This window comes from Hyperolius riggenbachi, chromosome 6 (assembly GCF_040937935.1).
Source record: "Hyperolius riggenbachi isolate aHypRig1 chromosome 6, aHypRig1.pri, whole genome shotgun sequence".
NCBI lineage: Eukaryota > Metazoa > Chordata > Amphibia > Anura > Hyperoliidae > Hyperolius > Hyperolius riggenbachi.
Window position 1 is genome coordinate 270394491 of NC_090651.1, and position 17728 is coordinate 270412218.

At 44.2% G+C, this 17728-nt stretch overlaps 1 protein-coding gene across 2 annotated transcripts in view; it reads left to right on the forward strand.

Moving 5' to 3' along the window:
• TEX12 (testis expressed 12) overlaps nt 1-16789 on the forward strand; it is a 48777-nt gene extending 31988 nt beyond the window's left edge. For both annotated transcript variants that reach the window (XM_068242798.1, XM_068242797.1), the window contains exons 4-5: nt 564-615; nt 16505-16789. In XM_068242798.1, coding sequence (XP_068098899.1) covers nt 564-615; nt 16505-16649 — 197 coding nt within the window. In that variant the 3' untranslated portion in view covers nt 16650-16789. The remainder of the gene's footprint in view (nt 1-563; nt 616-16504) is intronic.
• Nucleotides 16790-17728: the final 939 nt, after the last annotated feature.

Here is a 17728-nt window from a genome sequence, read left to right on the forward strand (position 1 = left end):
GGTTTACAACAAAACATATCTATGTGTTAGAATGGCCCAGTCAAAGTCCAGATCTAAATCTAATCGAGAATCTGTGGCAGGATCTGAAAACGGCTGTTCAGAAACGCTGTCCATCTAATCTGACTGAGCTGGAGCTGTTTTGCAAAGAAGAATGGGCAAGGATTTCAGTCTCTAGCTGTACAAAGCTGGTAGAGACATACCCTAAAAGACTGGCAGCTGTAATTGCTGGTTCTACGAAGTATTGACTCAGGGGGCTGAATAATTACGCACACCCCACTTTGCAGTTATTTGTAAAAAATGTTTGGAATCATGTATGAGTTTTGTTCCACTTCTCACGTGTACACCACTTTGTTTTTGGTCTTTCATGTGGAATTCCAATAAAATTGATTCATGTTTGTTGCAGTAATGTGACAAAATGCAGGAAACTTCAAGGGGGGCGAATACTTTTGCAAGCCACTGTATCTATACTTGAAGTACCTTTATGAAAATATTGCTGTGAAGTACAAAACATAAAACCCAATTTAATTCTGTAAAATGGATAATCTTATTTGATCTTTTAACAGGTATGAATAAAGAAATAAACCTCCTTTTTTCAAATTATACAGAAATATTGAGGTAACTATCCTTACTGTTGTTTTGCATAATTTACATGTCGCTGTAATGAAGGTCATTTGTATGGCCACATTCACAGTGGTGCATTGCAGTGCGGTTTAACGGACGCTTTGTAACGCGACCTACCACACGACAATACGCCACCTATGTAACGTTCACAGTATGCTGGCCGCGTTTCGGTATAACAGGTTGCGGCATTGTAGCGCACTACACACAGTGCCTTGCCGTTAAATGCACCTTTTAACAGTAAAGTGAAGCATACTTTGCTTTGGCTGTACCCTTCACTCTACCGAATGCAATAGGAGTGTAACGTACAGTGTTATTGTCCAGATCTGTTGTGTTGCTTTCCTGCTGTCACAGGGAACACAATGTAACAACCACCATAAATGAGTAATCACAATACTTTTATTTTCACTGTTGAGGGCACATTTTCATTAGCCAGATGCATCTCTGCATCCAGCTCTCCGCTATGCAGCTAGACTCATCTGCCCTTGCTTATCTTCCAGGAGTACCCGTAAGTTATGATGCCGTGGATACAGACCATTGGGGTAATCAGATGTGTGCTGCAGAAGTCTGCAGCATACAGTCCATATTTTTTTGTGCACCACAAAGCTCTGGAATGGCTAATCCACAGCCAAAGGAAATTACTTTATTGGCAGCCATGCATTGGTTACAGTTACAATGTATATATTCACATTGCAAATTCGCACTTAGTGGAAACAGGCCCTAAAAGACCATTATAGCTATAGCAGGTTTTGGACTAATTTATTTCCTCATAGGGGATTCTCTGGGTTTTCTTTGTTTTCAAAAGCATTTTCTCAATAGTAGTTTCTAAGTTTAACTGCAAAAATATTAAAGGTGGGTACACACATCAGATAAAAGGCTTTGGAAAATGAAAGATCACAGACCAAAAGACCAGTTTTACCCCCTCCAATGTAGTATGAGAGCTATACCTACACAGTCTATTCTATTGAGCTGAGTACCCCCATCAGATAAAAATCTTTGCAAGATGCTGCACACACAGATGCTGTACACATGCAACAGATCAGTATCTGCAAAAGATCAGTTCCTGCAAAAGATCCGTTCCTGCAAAATGCATTCATAGTCTATGATATCTGCAGATCTCATACACACCTTGTTTAACGGACAATCATCTGCAGATCATCTGCAGATCAGATCCACCAGGATGGATTTTCAGATCTGCAGATGATTGCCAGATATGCAGATGAATGTCCGTTAAACAAGGTGTGTATGAGATCTTCAGATATCATAGACCAGGGGTGCCCACATTTTTTCGGCTCGCGAGCTACTTTAAAATTCGCTGAGGCCAGGAGATCTACTGCCATTTAAATGCACGTGAAACAGCCCCCCCCTGGAAAGGTAGTTAGGTATGTGTGCCCTTCAGTATAGGTTAGCTGGGCATATGTGCCTTCAGTATAGGCATATGTGCCTTCAGTATAGGATAGCTGGGTATGGGTGCATTCAGTATAGGTTAGCTGGGCATATGTGCCTTCAGTATAGGATAGCTGGGTATGGGTGCCTTCAGTATAGGATAGCTGGGTATGGGTGCCTTCAGTATAGAATAGCTGGGCATAGGTGCCTTCAGTATAGGATAGCTGGGCATGGGTGCCTTTAGTATATGATAGCTGGGCATAGGTGCCTTCAGTATAGGATAGCTGGGCATGGGTGCCTTCGGTATAGGATAGCTGGGCATGGGTGCCTTTGGTATAGGATAGCTGGGCATGGGTGCCTTCAGTATAGAATAGCTGGGCATAGGTGCCTTCAGTATAGGATAGCTGGGCATGGGTGCCTTCAGTATAGAAAAGCTGGGCATAGGTGCCTTCAGTATAGGATAGCTGGGCATGGGTGCCTTCAGTATATGATAGCTGGGCATAGGTGCCTTCAGTATAGGATAGCTGAGCATGGGTGCCTTCAGTATATGATAGCTGAGCATGGGTGCCTTCAGTATAGGATAGCTGAGCATGGGTGCCTTCAGTATAGGATAGCTGGGTATGGGTGCCTTCAGTATAGGATAGGTGGGCATGGGTGCCTTCAGTATAGAATAGCTGGGCATAGGTGCCTTCAGTATAGGATAGCTGGGCATGGGTGCCTTTAGTATATGATAGCTGGGCATAGGTGCCTTCAGTATAGGATAGCTGGGCATGGGTACCTTCAGTATAGGATAGCTGGGCATGGGTGCCTTTAGTATAGGATAGCTGGGCATGGGTGCCTTTAGTATATGATAGCTGGGCATGGGTGCCTTCGGTATAGGATAGCCGGGCATGGGTGCCTTTGGTATAGGATAGCTGGGCATAGGTGCCTTCGGTATAGGATAGCTGGGCATGGGTGCCTTCAGTATAGGATAGCTGGGCATAGGTGCCTTCAGTATAGGATAGCTGGGCATGGGTGCCTTCAGTATAGGATAGCTGGGCATGGGTGCCTTCAGTATAGGATAGCTGGGCATGGGTGCCTTCAGTATAGGATAGCTGAGCATGGGTGCCTTCAGTATAGGATAGCTGGGCATGGGTGCCTTCAGTATAGGATAGCTGGGCATGGGTGCCTTCAGTATAGGATAGCTGAGCATAGGTGACTTCAGTATAGGATAGCTGGGCATGGATTCCTTCAGTATAGGATAGCTGGGCATGGGTGCCTTCAGTATAGGATAGCTGAGCATGGGTGCCTTCAGTAAAGGATAGCTGAGCATGGGTGCCTTCAGTATAGGATAGCTGGGCATGGGTGCCTTCAGTATAAGATAGCTGGGCATGGGTGCCTTCAGTATAGGATAGCTGGGCATGGGTGCCTCAGTATAGGATAGCTGGGCATGAGTGCCTTCAGTATAGGATAGCTGGGCATGGGTGCCTCAGTAGAGAAAAGCAGTGCCTTTAGTGTAGGGCGGGCACGCTTACCTCCCTCCAGCGGTGGCGTCCTGGCTTCACTCCCTCAGCCGCGGCTGCCTGGAGGGCAGATATGCAATTCGGCAGCTGAGGGAGGCTCCGGCGGGCAGCGTGAGTGGAGGCGGAAGTCTTGCTTGAGGTGCCGCCCCCAGCCATGACACTGTGTTATGGCAGAGCCGCGCCTCTCTTCTCCCGATTGGCCGTGCCTCTCTTCTCCCGATTGGCCGCGTCTCTCTCCTCCCGATTGGCTGCATAGCGCAGCTATCAGCGACCAGCAGCAGAATCTAATTGGCCGCGTTCTACAGCTGCTGGCCGCAAAATGCAATGGGACGAGGCCGTGATCTACCAATCAGGCGGTCGCGATCTACCACTCAGGCGGTCGCGATCTACTGGTAGATTGCGATCGACCTATTGGGCAGCCCTGTCATAGACTATGAATGCATTTTGCAGGAACGGATCTTTTGCAGATACTGATCTGTTGCATGTGTACAGCATCTTTGTGTACAGCATCTTGCAAAGATTTCTATCTGATGGGGAGTTAAGCTCAATAGACTAGTGCAGTGTGTAGGCATGGCTCTCTTACTACATGGAAGGGGGTAAAATTGGTCTGTGATCTTTCACTTTCCAAAGACTTTTATCTGATGTGTGTACGCACCTTAAGATACCAGCCAACCTCTTGGAGACTATTTTGGCAGTTGTACTTAGCAACTGCCATTCAAGGAATGCTTTTGAAAACAATAAAACATACTGAGAACCCCTGTGAGAAATGGACTAATCTAAAACCTGTCAGATCAGTCAGATTTTAACTGCTTACTTTTTTCCACTATAATGGTCCTTTAAACTATTCCGCAGCTGGACATTGTGGATGTTTAGTCTTTGCATAGTCCTTTATGCTCAGGAAAGCCACATATCTTCTACCTCCTCCCACTTATTACAGCAGCTAATAATAATTTGGCAGTGGAGCAATTATGTTTATTGTTGTAGGTCAGCCTGTTTTACATGATGTAAATAAACGTGATGTGATTGTAATGATCCACTCAGCTGCCTGCGCAGGCAGGCAGCTTTTTGACCACTGTTCAGGTCTGCATTCTGCAGGTCTCTGGAAAAGAGACCTTTTGTCAGTTTTGCAGCTTGCTGCTGCTGAGGAATTTACATATGTTTGTCATGCAAAATGCCTAGCCACATCCTTTGTAGGCTGGCTCTATATATACTATGTGATTCCACAGTACTTCGCTGGTCATAACGGTTTGTTAAATCACTCCTGGAGTGTCAGCCTTCCTGTTGGATTGTTATAGTTAGTTAGAGTAATTCTGGGGACTGCACTAGGCAGCTTCTCCAGTGCAGTTAGCCTGCTTATCTGTTTTGTCTGTATTGCCTTTCTGTTGCGATTGTCCTGTCGCCAACGGTGGTCGTCAGGAAATCGTTCTGTCTGTCTTGGAGTATAGCTGGAGCAGCGGTTGCTACCAGCTATCTCCTCTGCTTGTCTTGCTCAGATCGCACTAGCCTCTAGCGGTAGCGGCTGTGGATCCTTCTGATCTGCTTCTTGGAGTATAGCTGGAGCAGCGGTTGCTACCAGCTATCTCATCACCCTGTTTCGATACTTGGATCGCACTCGCTCTGGCGGTAAGAGCAGTGGATCCTGCTAGCTCTGTTACTTTACCTGGATCGCACTCGCTCTGGCGGAAAGAGCAGTGGATCTTTCCTATCCTGTTTCCCGTTCATCTGTCTGTCTTGTCTGAGACGAACGCTTGCTGTAGCCTCGGTGAGGTAACCGTTAAGCAAGCGCTCGCGTTCTCTGTTTCATGTTTGGGTGGCGGGGGTTAGTTAGGCGTGCTTGTCTCTGTTGTGCTTAACACGCGGAGACCTCGCAGAAAACGCGTTCGCTGTTGCGAATGAGTGCGGTGTTCGCGTTTAGTTAGCGTTTGTTATTTTCCTTATCTTCTCATTGTATGATTTGCTGTGCCTTTGCTACTCTCTTGTTCTGCCTTGCTGTAGCCTTGTGTCACCTCTGGCAATCGCCTCTCTCGCGATTACGTTCCTACTTCATATCTGCTGTTGTGTATGCACCGTCGCGGGTTGGCGACTAGATTGGTGCACACACATACAATCTGTCCCTTTGCTCATTCTCATTCGAAATCGCTTCTCAGGCGATTGTGTTCTCACTCGGTTTCCTCTGTTGTGTGTCCACCGTCGCAGGTTGGCGACTAGATTGGTGCACACACATACATTCCTCCTCTGTGCTTATTCTGTCTTGTGTCGCTGTTAGCAATCGCCATCTCTTGCAATTGCCTTCTCACCTGATCTTCATGATTGTGTGTTCATAGTCGCAGGGTGGCGACTAGATTGGTGGACACACATACCCTCTGTCGCTTTGCTCTCTCTCTTTCAGGGCTATCTTGCCCTGCGTTTCTTCCCTTCGTACAATTCCTGTCTGGCGTCTGTGGCAGGGCAGAGGATCTGTTCCTCTGCGCTCCACAGCTCCATCTGCCGACAGGAATTTCCCTCTACAGGTGCGTTGCACCTTTTGCTGGGTTCTCTCAAATTATACGCTTGTGGAAGATTTCCGCAGTGTCAGCGCACATCCTGTGAGCTGACCACGGAGAGAATTCCACAATCGTTACAGTGATACAGACTGACTGAGCAAGGAATCATTTGCTTAGACCCAATGATTTCTTCTAAATGTAATGAAGTCAAAAGATTAGAGACGGGGTCAACTGGGACTTCTTAAAGGGATCATTGCAACAGATAGGCTTATAGCATTCCAACGCTGGCTCCCCCCATTCAAATCCCCCATCGTTGGAGGCTTCAGGAACCCTACTGCTCCCAAAGATGGGCAGCTCTGCACTGCGCATGCTAGACTATGCGTGCTTGTGAAGCTTGAAGCCTCCTGCAGCTGCAGAGAGCAGTCTCTGACCCATCAGTTGTAGACTGTGTGCTGAAATGCAAGGACCGTGAGAGGACCGGGAAGCACTATAGGACCCTGAGACTTCCCTCTCATCAGGTGAATATCTGTTTATTCGCTTCAGGCTCCCTTTAAAAGATGAACTGTAGAAGAATTTTTTTTTTTTTACAAAACAAAGGAAAAGAGATTGGGCTCAATTCTGGTAGCGTTTAGTAAATAATTACCTCATGGAATTGGGTTTACCTCATGAGGGAAATCAACTTTTGAATTCTGGTAGTTTAAGTAAAGTTTTACCTCATATAATTTCATGAGGTAATTCATGTGGTAATTTTCTACTAAAAATGTGTGGTATTTAGTAGTGAAATAACTCACACTTGAATTCTGAAGTGAAATAAGGTGCGTGTTTGCATGTCTTTTACCTCACATAATTAGACCTACCTCTACCACATGATAAATGCAGTGTTGTGATAGAATTGTGATATTGGTCACATAACATGCAGCCTTTTCAGCTTGTTCTTTGTTCCGACCTCCCCCTCCCGACCCCAGCCTCTAAAAGTGCTCCAAAAAAAACCCACAAAGTAAGTAGTGGTGTTATTCACAGAGATTAGGCCCGCCCAGATACATTTTAGATAAAATAATCAAGTAGTTACATGCCTCATGATAATTCATCAAGTAATCAAATGGCAGCAAATTTTCCGACAAAATGCAGTCAGATGGGCGGCAGATATCCCCACAAAATGCAACTCGATTGGCGGCAGATATCCCCACAAATGCAATTCGATTGGCGGCAGATATCCCCACAAATGCAATTCGATTGGCGGCAGATATCCCCAGAAAATGTAATCAGATTGGTGGCAGATATCCCCACAAAATGCAATTTGATTGGCGGCAGATATCCCCACAAATGCAATTCGATTGGCGGCAGATATCCCCACAAATGCAATTAGATTGGCGGCAGATTTCCCAACAAATGCAACGAGATTGGCAGCAGATATCCCCACAAATGCGATGAGATTGGCAGCAGATTTCCCCACAAATGCGATGAGATTGGCAGCAGATTTCCCCACAAATGCGACGAGATTGGCAGCAGATTTCCCCACAAATGCGATGAGATTGGCAGATTTCCCCACAAATGCGACGAGATTGCCAGCCGATTTCCCCACAAATGCAACGAGATTGGCAGCAGATATCCCCACAAATACAATCTTATTGGCAGCAGATTTCCCCACAAATGCGACGAGATTGGCAGCAGATTTCCCTACAAAGGCAGGTCCCCAGTTAGTGGGGGTCCCAGAGCTGAGGAGGGGGGCACAGTGCAGGAAGGGGGGAAATTGTGCACAGAGCGGCGGGGAGGGGGGGGAGCCTTCCCCCCTCCCTCACCTAGGGGCCCCCCCTTCCGCGCTCCCCCCTCCCTCCAAAAGTGTAGCCAGCCAGCGGCAGCAGCAACTCGGCGAATAATCACTTACCGGCAATGATCAGAGCAATAGCGCTGCGTGGCGCTGGGCTGGTCTCCGTCTCCTGCACTGACCAATCACGCTCTCGCAGGAAGTACTGCGAGAGCGTGATTGATCAGTGCAGGAGACGGAGACAAGCCCAGCCCAGCGGCACGCAGCGCTATTGCTCTGATCATTGCCGGTAAGTGATTCGTCGCTGAGTTGCTACTGCCGCTGGCTGGCTACAATTTTGGAGGGAGGGGGGAGTGCTGAAGGGGTGCCCCTAGGTGAGGGAGGGGGGGGGAAGCTTCCGCGCTGCTCTGTGCACAATTTCCCCCCTTCCTGCGCTGTGCCCCCCTCCTCAGCTCTGGGACCCTTAGGAGGCGGGCTGGCCGGGGCTTCCAGCAGTCGGGAAGATACCTCACTGTTTTCCCCCTGCATGTCGGTAATTTAGCGACTGTAAGCAGCAGGTGGGAAAATGTACCAGAATTAAGAAAAGCAAAAAAAAATAACGTGTGAGGTATTTTCCCGACTGCTGATTACTTTGCCTCGCACAGCTACCAGAATTGAGCCCATTGTGTTATAAGCAGGGGAAAAAAGAGATAAGCAAAAGAGAGAATGCAAATCCTTTTACCCTGTCAGTGCTGTGTAGAAAAAGTGCCTTATGTAGAATGGGAGAAATCATGTTTACTAAAAGCACACAGGGCTTAGTTGAAGACAAGCCCCTATTTTCCCTATATAGATACCCAAGTTTATCCAGATTGCTTGGGGCTCTTTTTTACACTGAAAATCGCTGCAAAATCACCGCTATTCTGCTCAATTCTTGTTCCCTGAATGAATATTGCAAACATAATTGAAGAAAAGTTTTGCCACAATCTTCAGCATGAAACAAACTGCTTTTCACACCAAGTTATCGTCTGCTATTTCTCTGCTCTCCACCAGGCATCAGTGATTATTATTATTGATTTATAAAGCGCCAACATATTCCGTGACGCTGTACAAAGTAAGAAATAAACATGGGGTACATAATACAGACAATGGTGTACACCAATATACAAGATACATAACTAGTGACAAAATACAAAAAATTATACAAAATACAGAATTGGTAATGACAGTGATAAAAGTAACATGATTAATAAACTGTATAATGATTACCAAGACACAAGAGGGGGAGAGAGCCCTGCCATTTGCGAGCTTACAATCTAAAGGGAATGGGGGGGGGGGACAAGAGGAGGGGTAGTATACAACAAATATATAGAGGCAGTGTGTTTTAGGATACCTAGTAGGAGTGCAATTTGGTCTTAGGACAAGGGAAGTGGCCTAAGGTAGCGCATATGCTTGTCGGAACAAATTAGTTTTTAGAGAGCGTTTAAAGGTTGGTAAGTGACGGATGTTTTGTGGGAGGGTATTCCAGAGGAGGGGTGAAGTGCGTGCAAAATCTTGTAAACGTGAATGTAAGGAGGTGATTCTAGAGGAGGACAACAGAAGATCATTTGCAGATCTCAGATTGCAATTGGGTTTGTATCTGGAAATTAGTGAGGCTATGTACCGGGGAGAGAGATTGTGGAGAGGTTTGTAGGTTAGGGTTAGGAGTTTGAACTGGATCCTCTGGTTAATTGGCAGCCAGTAAAGAGATTGACAGAGAGGGTCAGCAGAGGAAGATCGAGAAGAAAGATGAATGAGACGAGTAGCTGAGTTAATTACCAACTGGAGAGGGGCCAGTCTATTAGAAGGTAGTCCACAAAGTAGTATATTGCAGTAGTCCAGACGAGAAATTATAACAGCATGTATTAACATTTTCGTTGTGTCTTGAGTGAGAAAAGGACGGATGCGAGATATGTTTTTGAGTTGGAGATGGCAGGAGCTGGTTATGGAGTGAACATGAGGAATAAAAGAGAGAGAAGAGTCGAATATTACCCCCAAGCACCATGCTTTGGGAACTGAAGTTATGGAAGTGTTATTAACATTTATTGTTACTTCAGGTAGAGAAGTGGACAGAGATGGTGGAAAAATTATTAGTTCTGTTTTACACATATTAAGTTTTATGAAGCGAGAGGACATGAAGGAGGATATAGCAGACAAGCAGTCAGGAACACATTTGAGGAGGGAGTTAAGGTCTGGGTCCGAGAGGTACAGTTGTGTATCGTCTGCATACAGGTGGCATTGAAACCCAAATGATATGATTAAGTCACCAAGACCGTGCATGTAGATGGAAAAGGGGAGGGGACCAAGGACAGAGCGTTGAGGAACCCCGACAGACAAAGCATGAGGAGAAGAGATCTGATCTGAGTAGGAGACTGTGAAAGACCTTTCAGAGAGGTAGGAAGATAACCATGTGACAGTGAGGCCCTTTATTCCTACAATTGAAAGTATTTGTAAGAGTAAGGTGTGGTCGACAGTATCAAATGCTGATGACAGGTCAAGAAGGATGAGTATGGAAAATTGACCTTTGGATTTAGCTGTAAGAAGTTCATTGGCCACTTTGGTAAGGGCCGTTTCCGTGGAGTGGTGTGTTATCCTGCAGTGATGTGTCTTATCCTGTGCTGCTGCTATTTCTGTGCTCCCCACCATGCTGCTATGCCGATGCTGTGTCTGATACTCCTATATCTACAGTATTATATTATGCTACTGATATTAAATGTTTGATATCTTGGTGCTCATAGTAGCTCCTACACAACAACACCTCTGTGACAAATTGCAGCCCCACTGGTTCACAAGATTGCTTCGATGTACAGTAACTCAGGAACCAGCAGGTTTGTGGGGATACAATTTGGCACAGAGGTAGTTCAGGGGTTCCCTCCCTACCCTCAACTTTTGGCGTGTGTAGGAGCTATGAGTGCTGAGATATCAAGCCTTTAATATCAGCATATGCAAATCAGGAATGAGCTGCATGTGATGTCATAAGCCACAAGGCATTAGTAGGCCGAATTTTAATTAGGCCTACAGAGTTGGAGAGGTTTGAGTTGGATTTCCATTGGCTGCACAACTTTTTCCCCTCTGAGAAATGGGATTACCCTGACAAACCTGCCATCAGCTTCACAATGGTGGTGAGTTAATTTCCACCTTACAGTTCCTTTAACTGGAGGCCTCCTACACAAAATAATGTCCCTATATAGAAGCACTTCATCTAAAATTGGAGTAAACGGGACCCTGTCGGATGCCTTCAGCATACAAAATGGAAATAGGCAGGGATGTAAAAATAATTTGATCAAAGGGGTAGAGGTAGGCCAACAGACATATAAAAACTCTTTGTATGACAACGACGACGTTCTATTATATATTACCCCACCTGAGATATCCCTACCAAATGTCATGTCAGAAATTAAAAGATTTGGTAGGTTGAGTAATTTTAAAGTCAGTGCATCTAAGTAAGTATACCAACAAAGTAATATTGTACTACAAGTTAATCTATCCCATAAACAGACCTTGCAACAATCCTTCCCATTTGTAATAAAAAAACATCACATATCAAGTACTTGAATCCCACTCATCCTACCCACTGCCTTTTTAAAACCACTAAAATCGAGAATCCTATGCTTCATCTTGGCTAATAAATCCCCAAGAATCAAATACTCGCTGTTATGTGCCTGCAAGGAGGATGGAGATATGGGCCTACTGGACTTAGAACGGTATCATACAGCAGCTGTTTTCATACAAATAATATACTGGTTTCAGAATAAGTTACATAAACAATGGGTGACCCTAGAACAGCACATAAGTGGCCTAGATCCCAGAGCATACCCCTGGTTACCCAAAAGTCTAAGACCTCCTCATGATATAATTTCCTGGTGGGCAAACTTACTACTACTGTATTGGGACAAACTTATAATAAAGCACAACCTCCCCTCTTTCCCAAGCCCATTGACAGAGCTAGATAATCCTGCAATCCCCACCAGTGTTTAATGCTCACAAATATTGTGCATGCCCAGAGAACAGAACCACAGGAACACACACTTTCACTATTATATATGATATTACTACTATCCCTCACCAAAGAAGCAGCACTCTCACTCATCTCTAAGTGGGAAAGGGACCTTGTAGCACATCACTGCTGCCCAGCCCAGGACACCTTCTTGTTACCATGATCCCTTCTGAATATGAGTAAGCCCTGTGCATGCCCAGTAGAACAAAATGCTTGTGCAGGCATGCACAAGCAGTTCCGTTCAACTGGGCATGTGGGATCTTATCCATGGAAGGTAACACATCCATGAGAAGCATTTTCAACAATTTTGTTGAAAATGTTTAGAGGTTTTCAGCACTTGAATGATGGGGTACGAGGGGATTGGAGATGCCTTTAGAATATCCAGAGGCTTCCTACTACTGAGGTAAGTATTTTATTTTTTATTTTTTTTTCCTCTTCAGGTACTTGTTAAAGTGATTTTTTATTTATTAGGGGAAAAAAATCATAAGGTTTAACCTGCTTTAGGCTACATAGGCTACAACCAAGGTGACGTGACATGATAAGACAGATGTGTATGTAGAGTGCCAAGCACACAAATAACTAGGCTGTGCTCCTTTTTTCCATTCTCTGCCTGAAAGAGTTAAAGAACAAGTGACACCCATGCTAACCTAGAAATAAAAAACACATTTATAAGTAGATCAATACTAGTTCTACTTACATAACGAATGTATTGCACTGTCCACATTATAATTCCTGTGAATTTTATAAAGGAAAAGCAGAGAATCCGATTCTAGACAATTTCCTTCTTGGTTACCTTTGAATGAAGCTAATCCTGACATCAATTCCTCCCTCACTCTTTTTTCTCCTCTTGCTAATTGTGTATTCGTTACCCACCCTCCTCCCACAGTCTTCAGACACTCCCACTGAGGTCTATACTAGGAAGTGCACTGTTTTATGTCATTAGAAGGAGGGGGAAATAAAGGGAAGAGGAATACAGTGATGTGAAAAACTATTTGCCCCCTTCCTCATGTCTTATTCTTTTGCATGTTTGTCACACTTAAATGTTTCTGCTCATCAAAAACCGTTAACTATTAGTCAAAGATAACATAATTGAACACAAAATGCAGTTTTAAATGATGGTTTTTATTATTTAGTGAGGAAAAAAAAACTCCAAATCTACATGGCCCTGTGTGAAAAAGTGATTGCCCCCCTTGTTAAAAAATAACTTAACTGTGGTTTATCACACCTGAGTTCAATTTCTGTAGTCACCCCCAGGCCTGATTACTGCCACACCTGTTTCAATCAAGAAATAACTTAAATAGGAGCTATCTGACACAGAGAAGTAGACTAAAAGCACCTCAAAAGCTAGACCTCATGCCAAGATCCAAAGAAATTCATGAACAAATTAGAACAAAAGTAATTGAGATCTATCAGTCTGGTAAAGGTTATAAAGCCATTTCTAAAGCTTTGGGACTCCAGCGAACCACAGTGAGAGCCATTATCCACAAATGGCGAAAACATGGAACAGTGATGAACCTTCCCAGGAGTGGCCAGGCGACCAAAATTACCCCAAGAGCGCAGAGAAAACTCATCCGAGAGGCCACAAAAGACCTAAGGGCAACATCTAAAGAACTGCAGGCCTCACTTGCCTCAATTTAGGTCAGTGTTCACGACTCCACCATAAGAAAGAGACTGGGCCAAAACGGCCTGCATGGCAGATATCCAAGGCGCCAACCACTTTTAAAGAGAACCCGAGGTGGGAATTACTAATACTATTGGGGCACAGAGGCTGGTTGCGCATTGCCGCTACCCGCCCGCGTCACTTCCCTCCTATCAGCGGGAGGGAAGGGACACGGGCAGGTAGCGCCGATGCGGAGGAGGCGGGGGAGCGGCGCTGACAGACAGCGCTAAGGTAAACATTGTGCTGGCGACACGCTGCGTGTCGCCAGCACTGCGGGGTCTATAGCGGCGAGCAGGGGGGACATGGAGGCACACGATGGGGCAACAGAGGCTGGTCTTAGTGTGCGCAACCAGCCTCTGTGCCCCAATAGTATTAGTAATTCCCACCTCGGGTTCTCTTTAAGCAAAAGGAACATTAACCCCCCTGGCGGTCTATTAGAAACCGCCAGGGGGCAGTGCAGCAGTTTTTTTTTTTTTTTTTTAAATCATGTAGCGAGCCTAGGGCTCGCTACATGATAGCCGCTGTGCAGCGGCATCCCCCCACCCGCTTCGATCGCCTCCGTCGATCTTTGATCAGGAATTCCTGTTTTAAGAACGGGATTTCCTGGAGGGCTTCCCCCATTGGCCGGGCAGCGCACAGGGTCTGGGGGAGGGGGGGCGGCGCGGCGATCGGCGGCTAATCGGCGCGGAGCGGTGGTGATCGGAATGCACACGCAGCTAGCAAAGTGCTAGCTGCGTGTTGCAAAAAAAAAAATTATGCAAATCGACCCAGCAGGGCCTGAGAAATCCTCCTGCGCAGCATAGCCCGAGCTCAGCTCGGGCTTACCGCCAGGAAGGTTAAGGCCCGTCTCAATTTTGTTAAAAAACATCTCAATGATTGCCAAGACTTTGGGGAAATTACCTTGTGGACCGACGAGACAAAAGTTGAACTTTTTGGAAGGTGCGTGTCCCGTTACCTCTGGCGTAGAAGTAACACAGCATTTCAGCAAAAGAACATCATACCAACAGTAAAATATGGTGGTGGTAGTGTGATGGTCTGGGGTTGTTTTGCTGCTTCAGGACCTGGAAGGCTTGCTGTGGTAGATGGAACCATGAATTCTACTGTCTACCAAAAAATCCTGAAGGAGAATGTCCGGTAATATTATAATTGGGATGATGTCTTTTTTTGTAGGAGAAAGACTGAAAAACCTTTTTTCCTTTTTGATGTGATCCACCTCACTTCAAAACAACTCACTTTATTTGTAGAAAGGACTATGGTATAGACATAAAGCATAAAGCAGGAGAATGTCCGTCCATCTGTTCGTCAACTCAAGCTGAAGCGAACTTGGGTGCTGCAGCAGGACAATGACCCAAAACACACCAGCAAATCCACCTCTGAATGGCTGAAGAAAAACAAAATGAAGACTTTGGAGTGGCCTAGTCAAAGTCCTGACCTGAATCCTATTGAGATGTTGTGGCATGACCTTAAAAAGGCGGTTTATGCTAGAAAACCCTCAAATAAAGCTGAATAACAACAATTCTGCAAAGATGAGTGGGCCAAAATTCCTCCAGAGCGCTGTAAAAGACTCGTTGCAAGTTATCGCAAACGCTTGATTGCAGTTATTGCTGCTAAGGGTGGCCCAATCAGTTATTAGGTTCAGGGGGCAATTTCTATTTCACACAGGGCCATGTAGGTTTTGAGTTTTTTTTTCTCACTAAATAATAAAAACCATAATTTAAAGAGAATCTGTATTGTTAAAATCGCACAAAGGTAAACATACCAGTGCGTTAGGGGACATCTCCTATTACCCTCTGTCACAATTTCGCTGCTCCCCACGGCATTAAAAGTGGTTAACAACTGTTTTAAAAAGTTTGTTTATAAACAAACAAAATGGCCACCAAAACAGGAAGTAGGTTGATGTACAGTATGTCCACACATAGAAAATACATCCATACACAAGCAGGCTGTATACAGCCTTCCTTTTGAATCTCAAGAGATCATTTGTGTGTTTCTTTCCTCCGGCATCTCTGATGCACTGAAGTTTCAGGCTGCTCTTTTCTTCCTGCAAACAGCTTTGCCCTTGTCTGTAATTCCTCACTATGTGAAAGCCCAGCCAGCTCAGAGGACGATTTATCCAGCTTGTAAAAGATAAGAGAGAAGCTGCTCTAATCTAAATAACACACAGGCAGTGTGCATAGAGGGGCCTGGAAGGGGGAGTTCATAGCAGAACCACAACACTGAAGAACTTGGCAGCCTTCCAGACACAGGCTGACAAGTCTGACAAGAGAGAGATAAGTTGATTTATTACAGAGACTGTGATAGTACAAAGTGCTGCAGTAAGCCAGAACACATTAGAATAGCTTTTGGAACTTGTAGGATGATAAAAAACAGGATGCAATTTTTGTTACGGAGTCTCTTTAAAACTGCATTTTGTGTTCAATTATGTTATCTTTGACTAATAGTTAGCGTTTTTTGATGAGCAGAAACATTTAAGTGTGACACACATGCAAAAGAATAAGAAATCAGGAAGGGAGCAAATAGTTTTTCACATCACTGTATATTATAGATAAAAGACCCCCCAGCATGCAACGGCAATTAAAGGGCCAGTGCTCCTAAGGTATGTGACACTTAATACACTCAGACCTTTACAGCTGTACAATTAACAAGCTGACACATCATTGCATTCCAGCAGATGGAGGTGTGCTTAGCTTCTAATTGCAACAATGGTCGATTTATATATTTCAGCAGTGATGCACTGGGGGACATCTCGAGTTCACTCCAGCCTGAATTATCGCAAATACTTTCTGTTTTAAGAAAGCAAACTTTTGTTTTCCATAGCATTTAAGTAAGGGGGCTTTTAGGACCATTGTAGCCCCTTACACACTCCAATGAGTTCTGGATCACCATGAGCTTGCTGGTTAGTCTGTACCGCTAGAGTAAAATAAAACGCAAACTCTATTCTGGTGTGGCCATTATAGAAGATACTATAGATTCTCTTTTTAGTATTGTTGTATATCACAGTCTCCTTGTACAACTTGCTTTGTATATTCATTAGATTGCATACATTGAAACAAGATTCTTCTGTTTTTATTTTTTAAGCGAGCAATCTACAGTTGATGCATTACACGTGGCGGAGTTTAATGACATTCTCGAAGAAGCAAAATCAGTGAAATTTCAGTTAAAACAGAAAAGGGAAAGCTTTAGGAGCCAGCTTACCATGATTGCAAATACTTTAAACAAATAGTCCAAGCTGAAAACGATCATCTGACTTGTATACGCATGTGCCTTAGAATCTCTATACACATACAGTACGTTACTAAAATTGTTACTGTCAAATGGAATTAGATCTATTTTTAGTTCTAAATAAATGTGCTTTATAAAATATTTTGTGAAGATTCATCCAGTCTCAAAACTGTTATGCTGGGCTTTATGGTTCATTGGGATCATTTAATGTAGTTTGTTCTGTTTGTGTTTACACCATGCGCACGTTTCTCTTTGCCGAATCTAGATTTGTGCATGGCTACCACATTCCTATTTCAGAATTTGGGATATTTACTGCAATATGTTAAATAAATTATCTTTCTATGCATAGCGTTCATAAATCTGTAGAGCTCTGACTACTTGCAGTGTATGCACATGTCCTGTAACATTCCCAACTGGTGAGTTTTTCTGTAATAAGCTTTCACAAGCCTGACAGTAGGAGCTAGGCAAGGTAACAGAAACATTGGCAGCAAATAAATTAATATCCATTATGAGATCCTGTATGTCAAACCATGGTGACTTATTGCTAGCCCACAGCAGGCTTTGCACAGAAATGCCCACAATGCTTCTCACAGCAAATGTAAAATATGAATAACGTTGAAGACAAAACAAATTGAAAATCAGAGAGAGTGACAGAGGGCCTACCAGCATTAACCGGCTCAGCACCGCAGTGTCGAAAACCTCATGCATCCGAGCAACGTTCACCTCCCATTCATTCGCCAATAACTTTATTGCTACTTATCACAATTAATTGATCTATATCTTGTTTTTTTCCGCCACCAATTAGGCTTTCTTTGGGTAGTACATTTTGCTAAGAATTATTTTTTTCTAAATCCATTTTAACAGGAAGAGTAAGAAAGAAATGAAAAAAATTCATTATTTCTCAGTTTTTGGCCGTTATAGTTTGAAATTAATATACGCTACCGTAATTAAAACTCATTTATTTTATTTGCCCAACTGTCCCGGTTATTACACCATTTAAATAATGTCCCTATCACAATTTACGGCGCCGATATTTTATTCAGAAATAAAGGTGCATTTTTTCAATTTGCGTCCTTCACT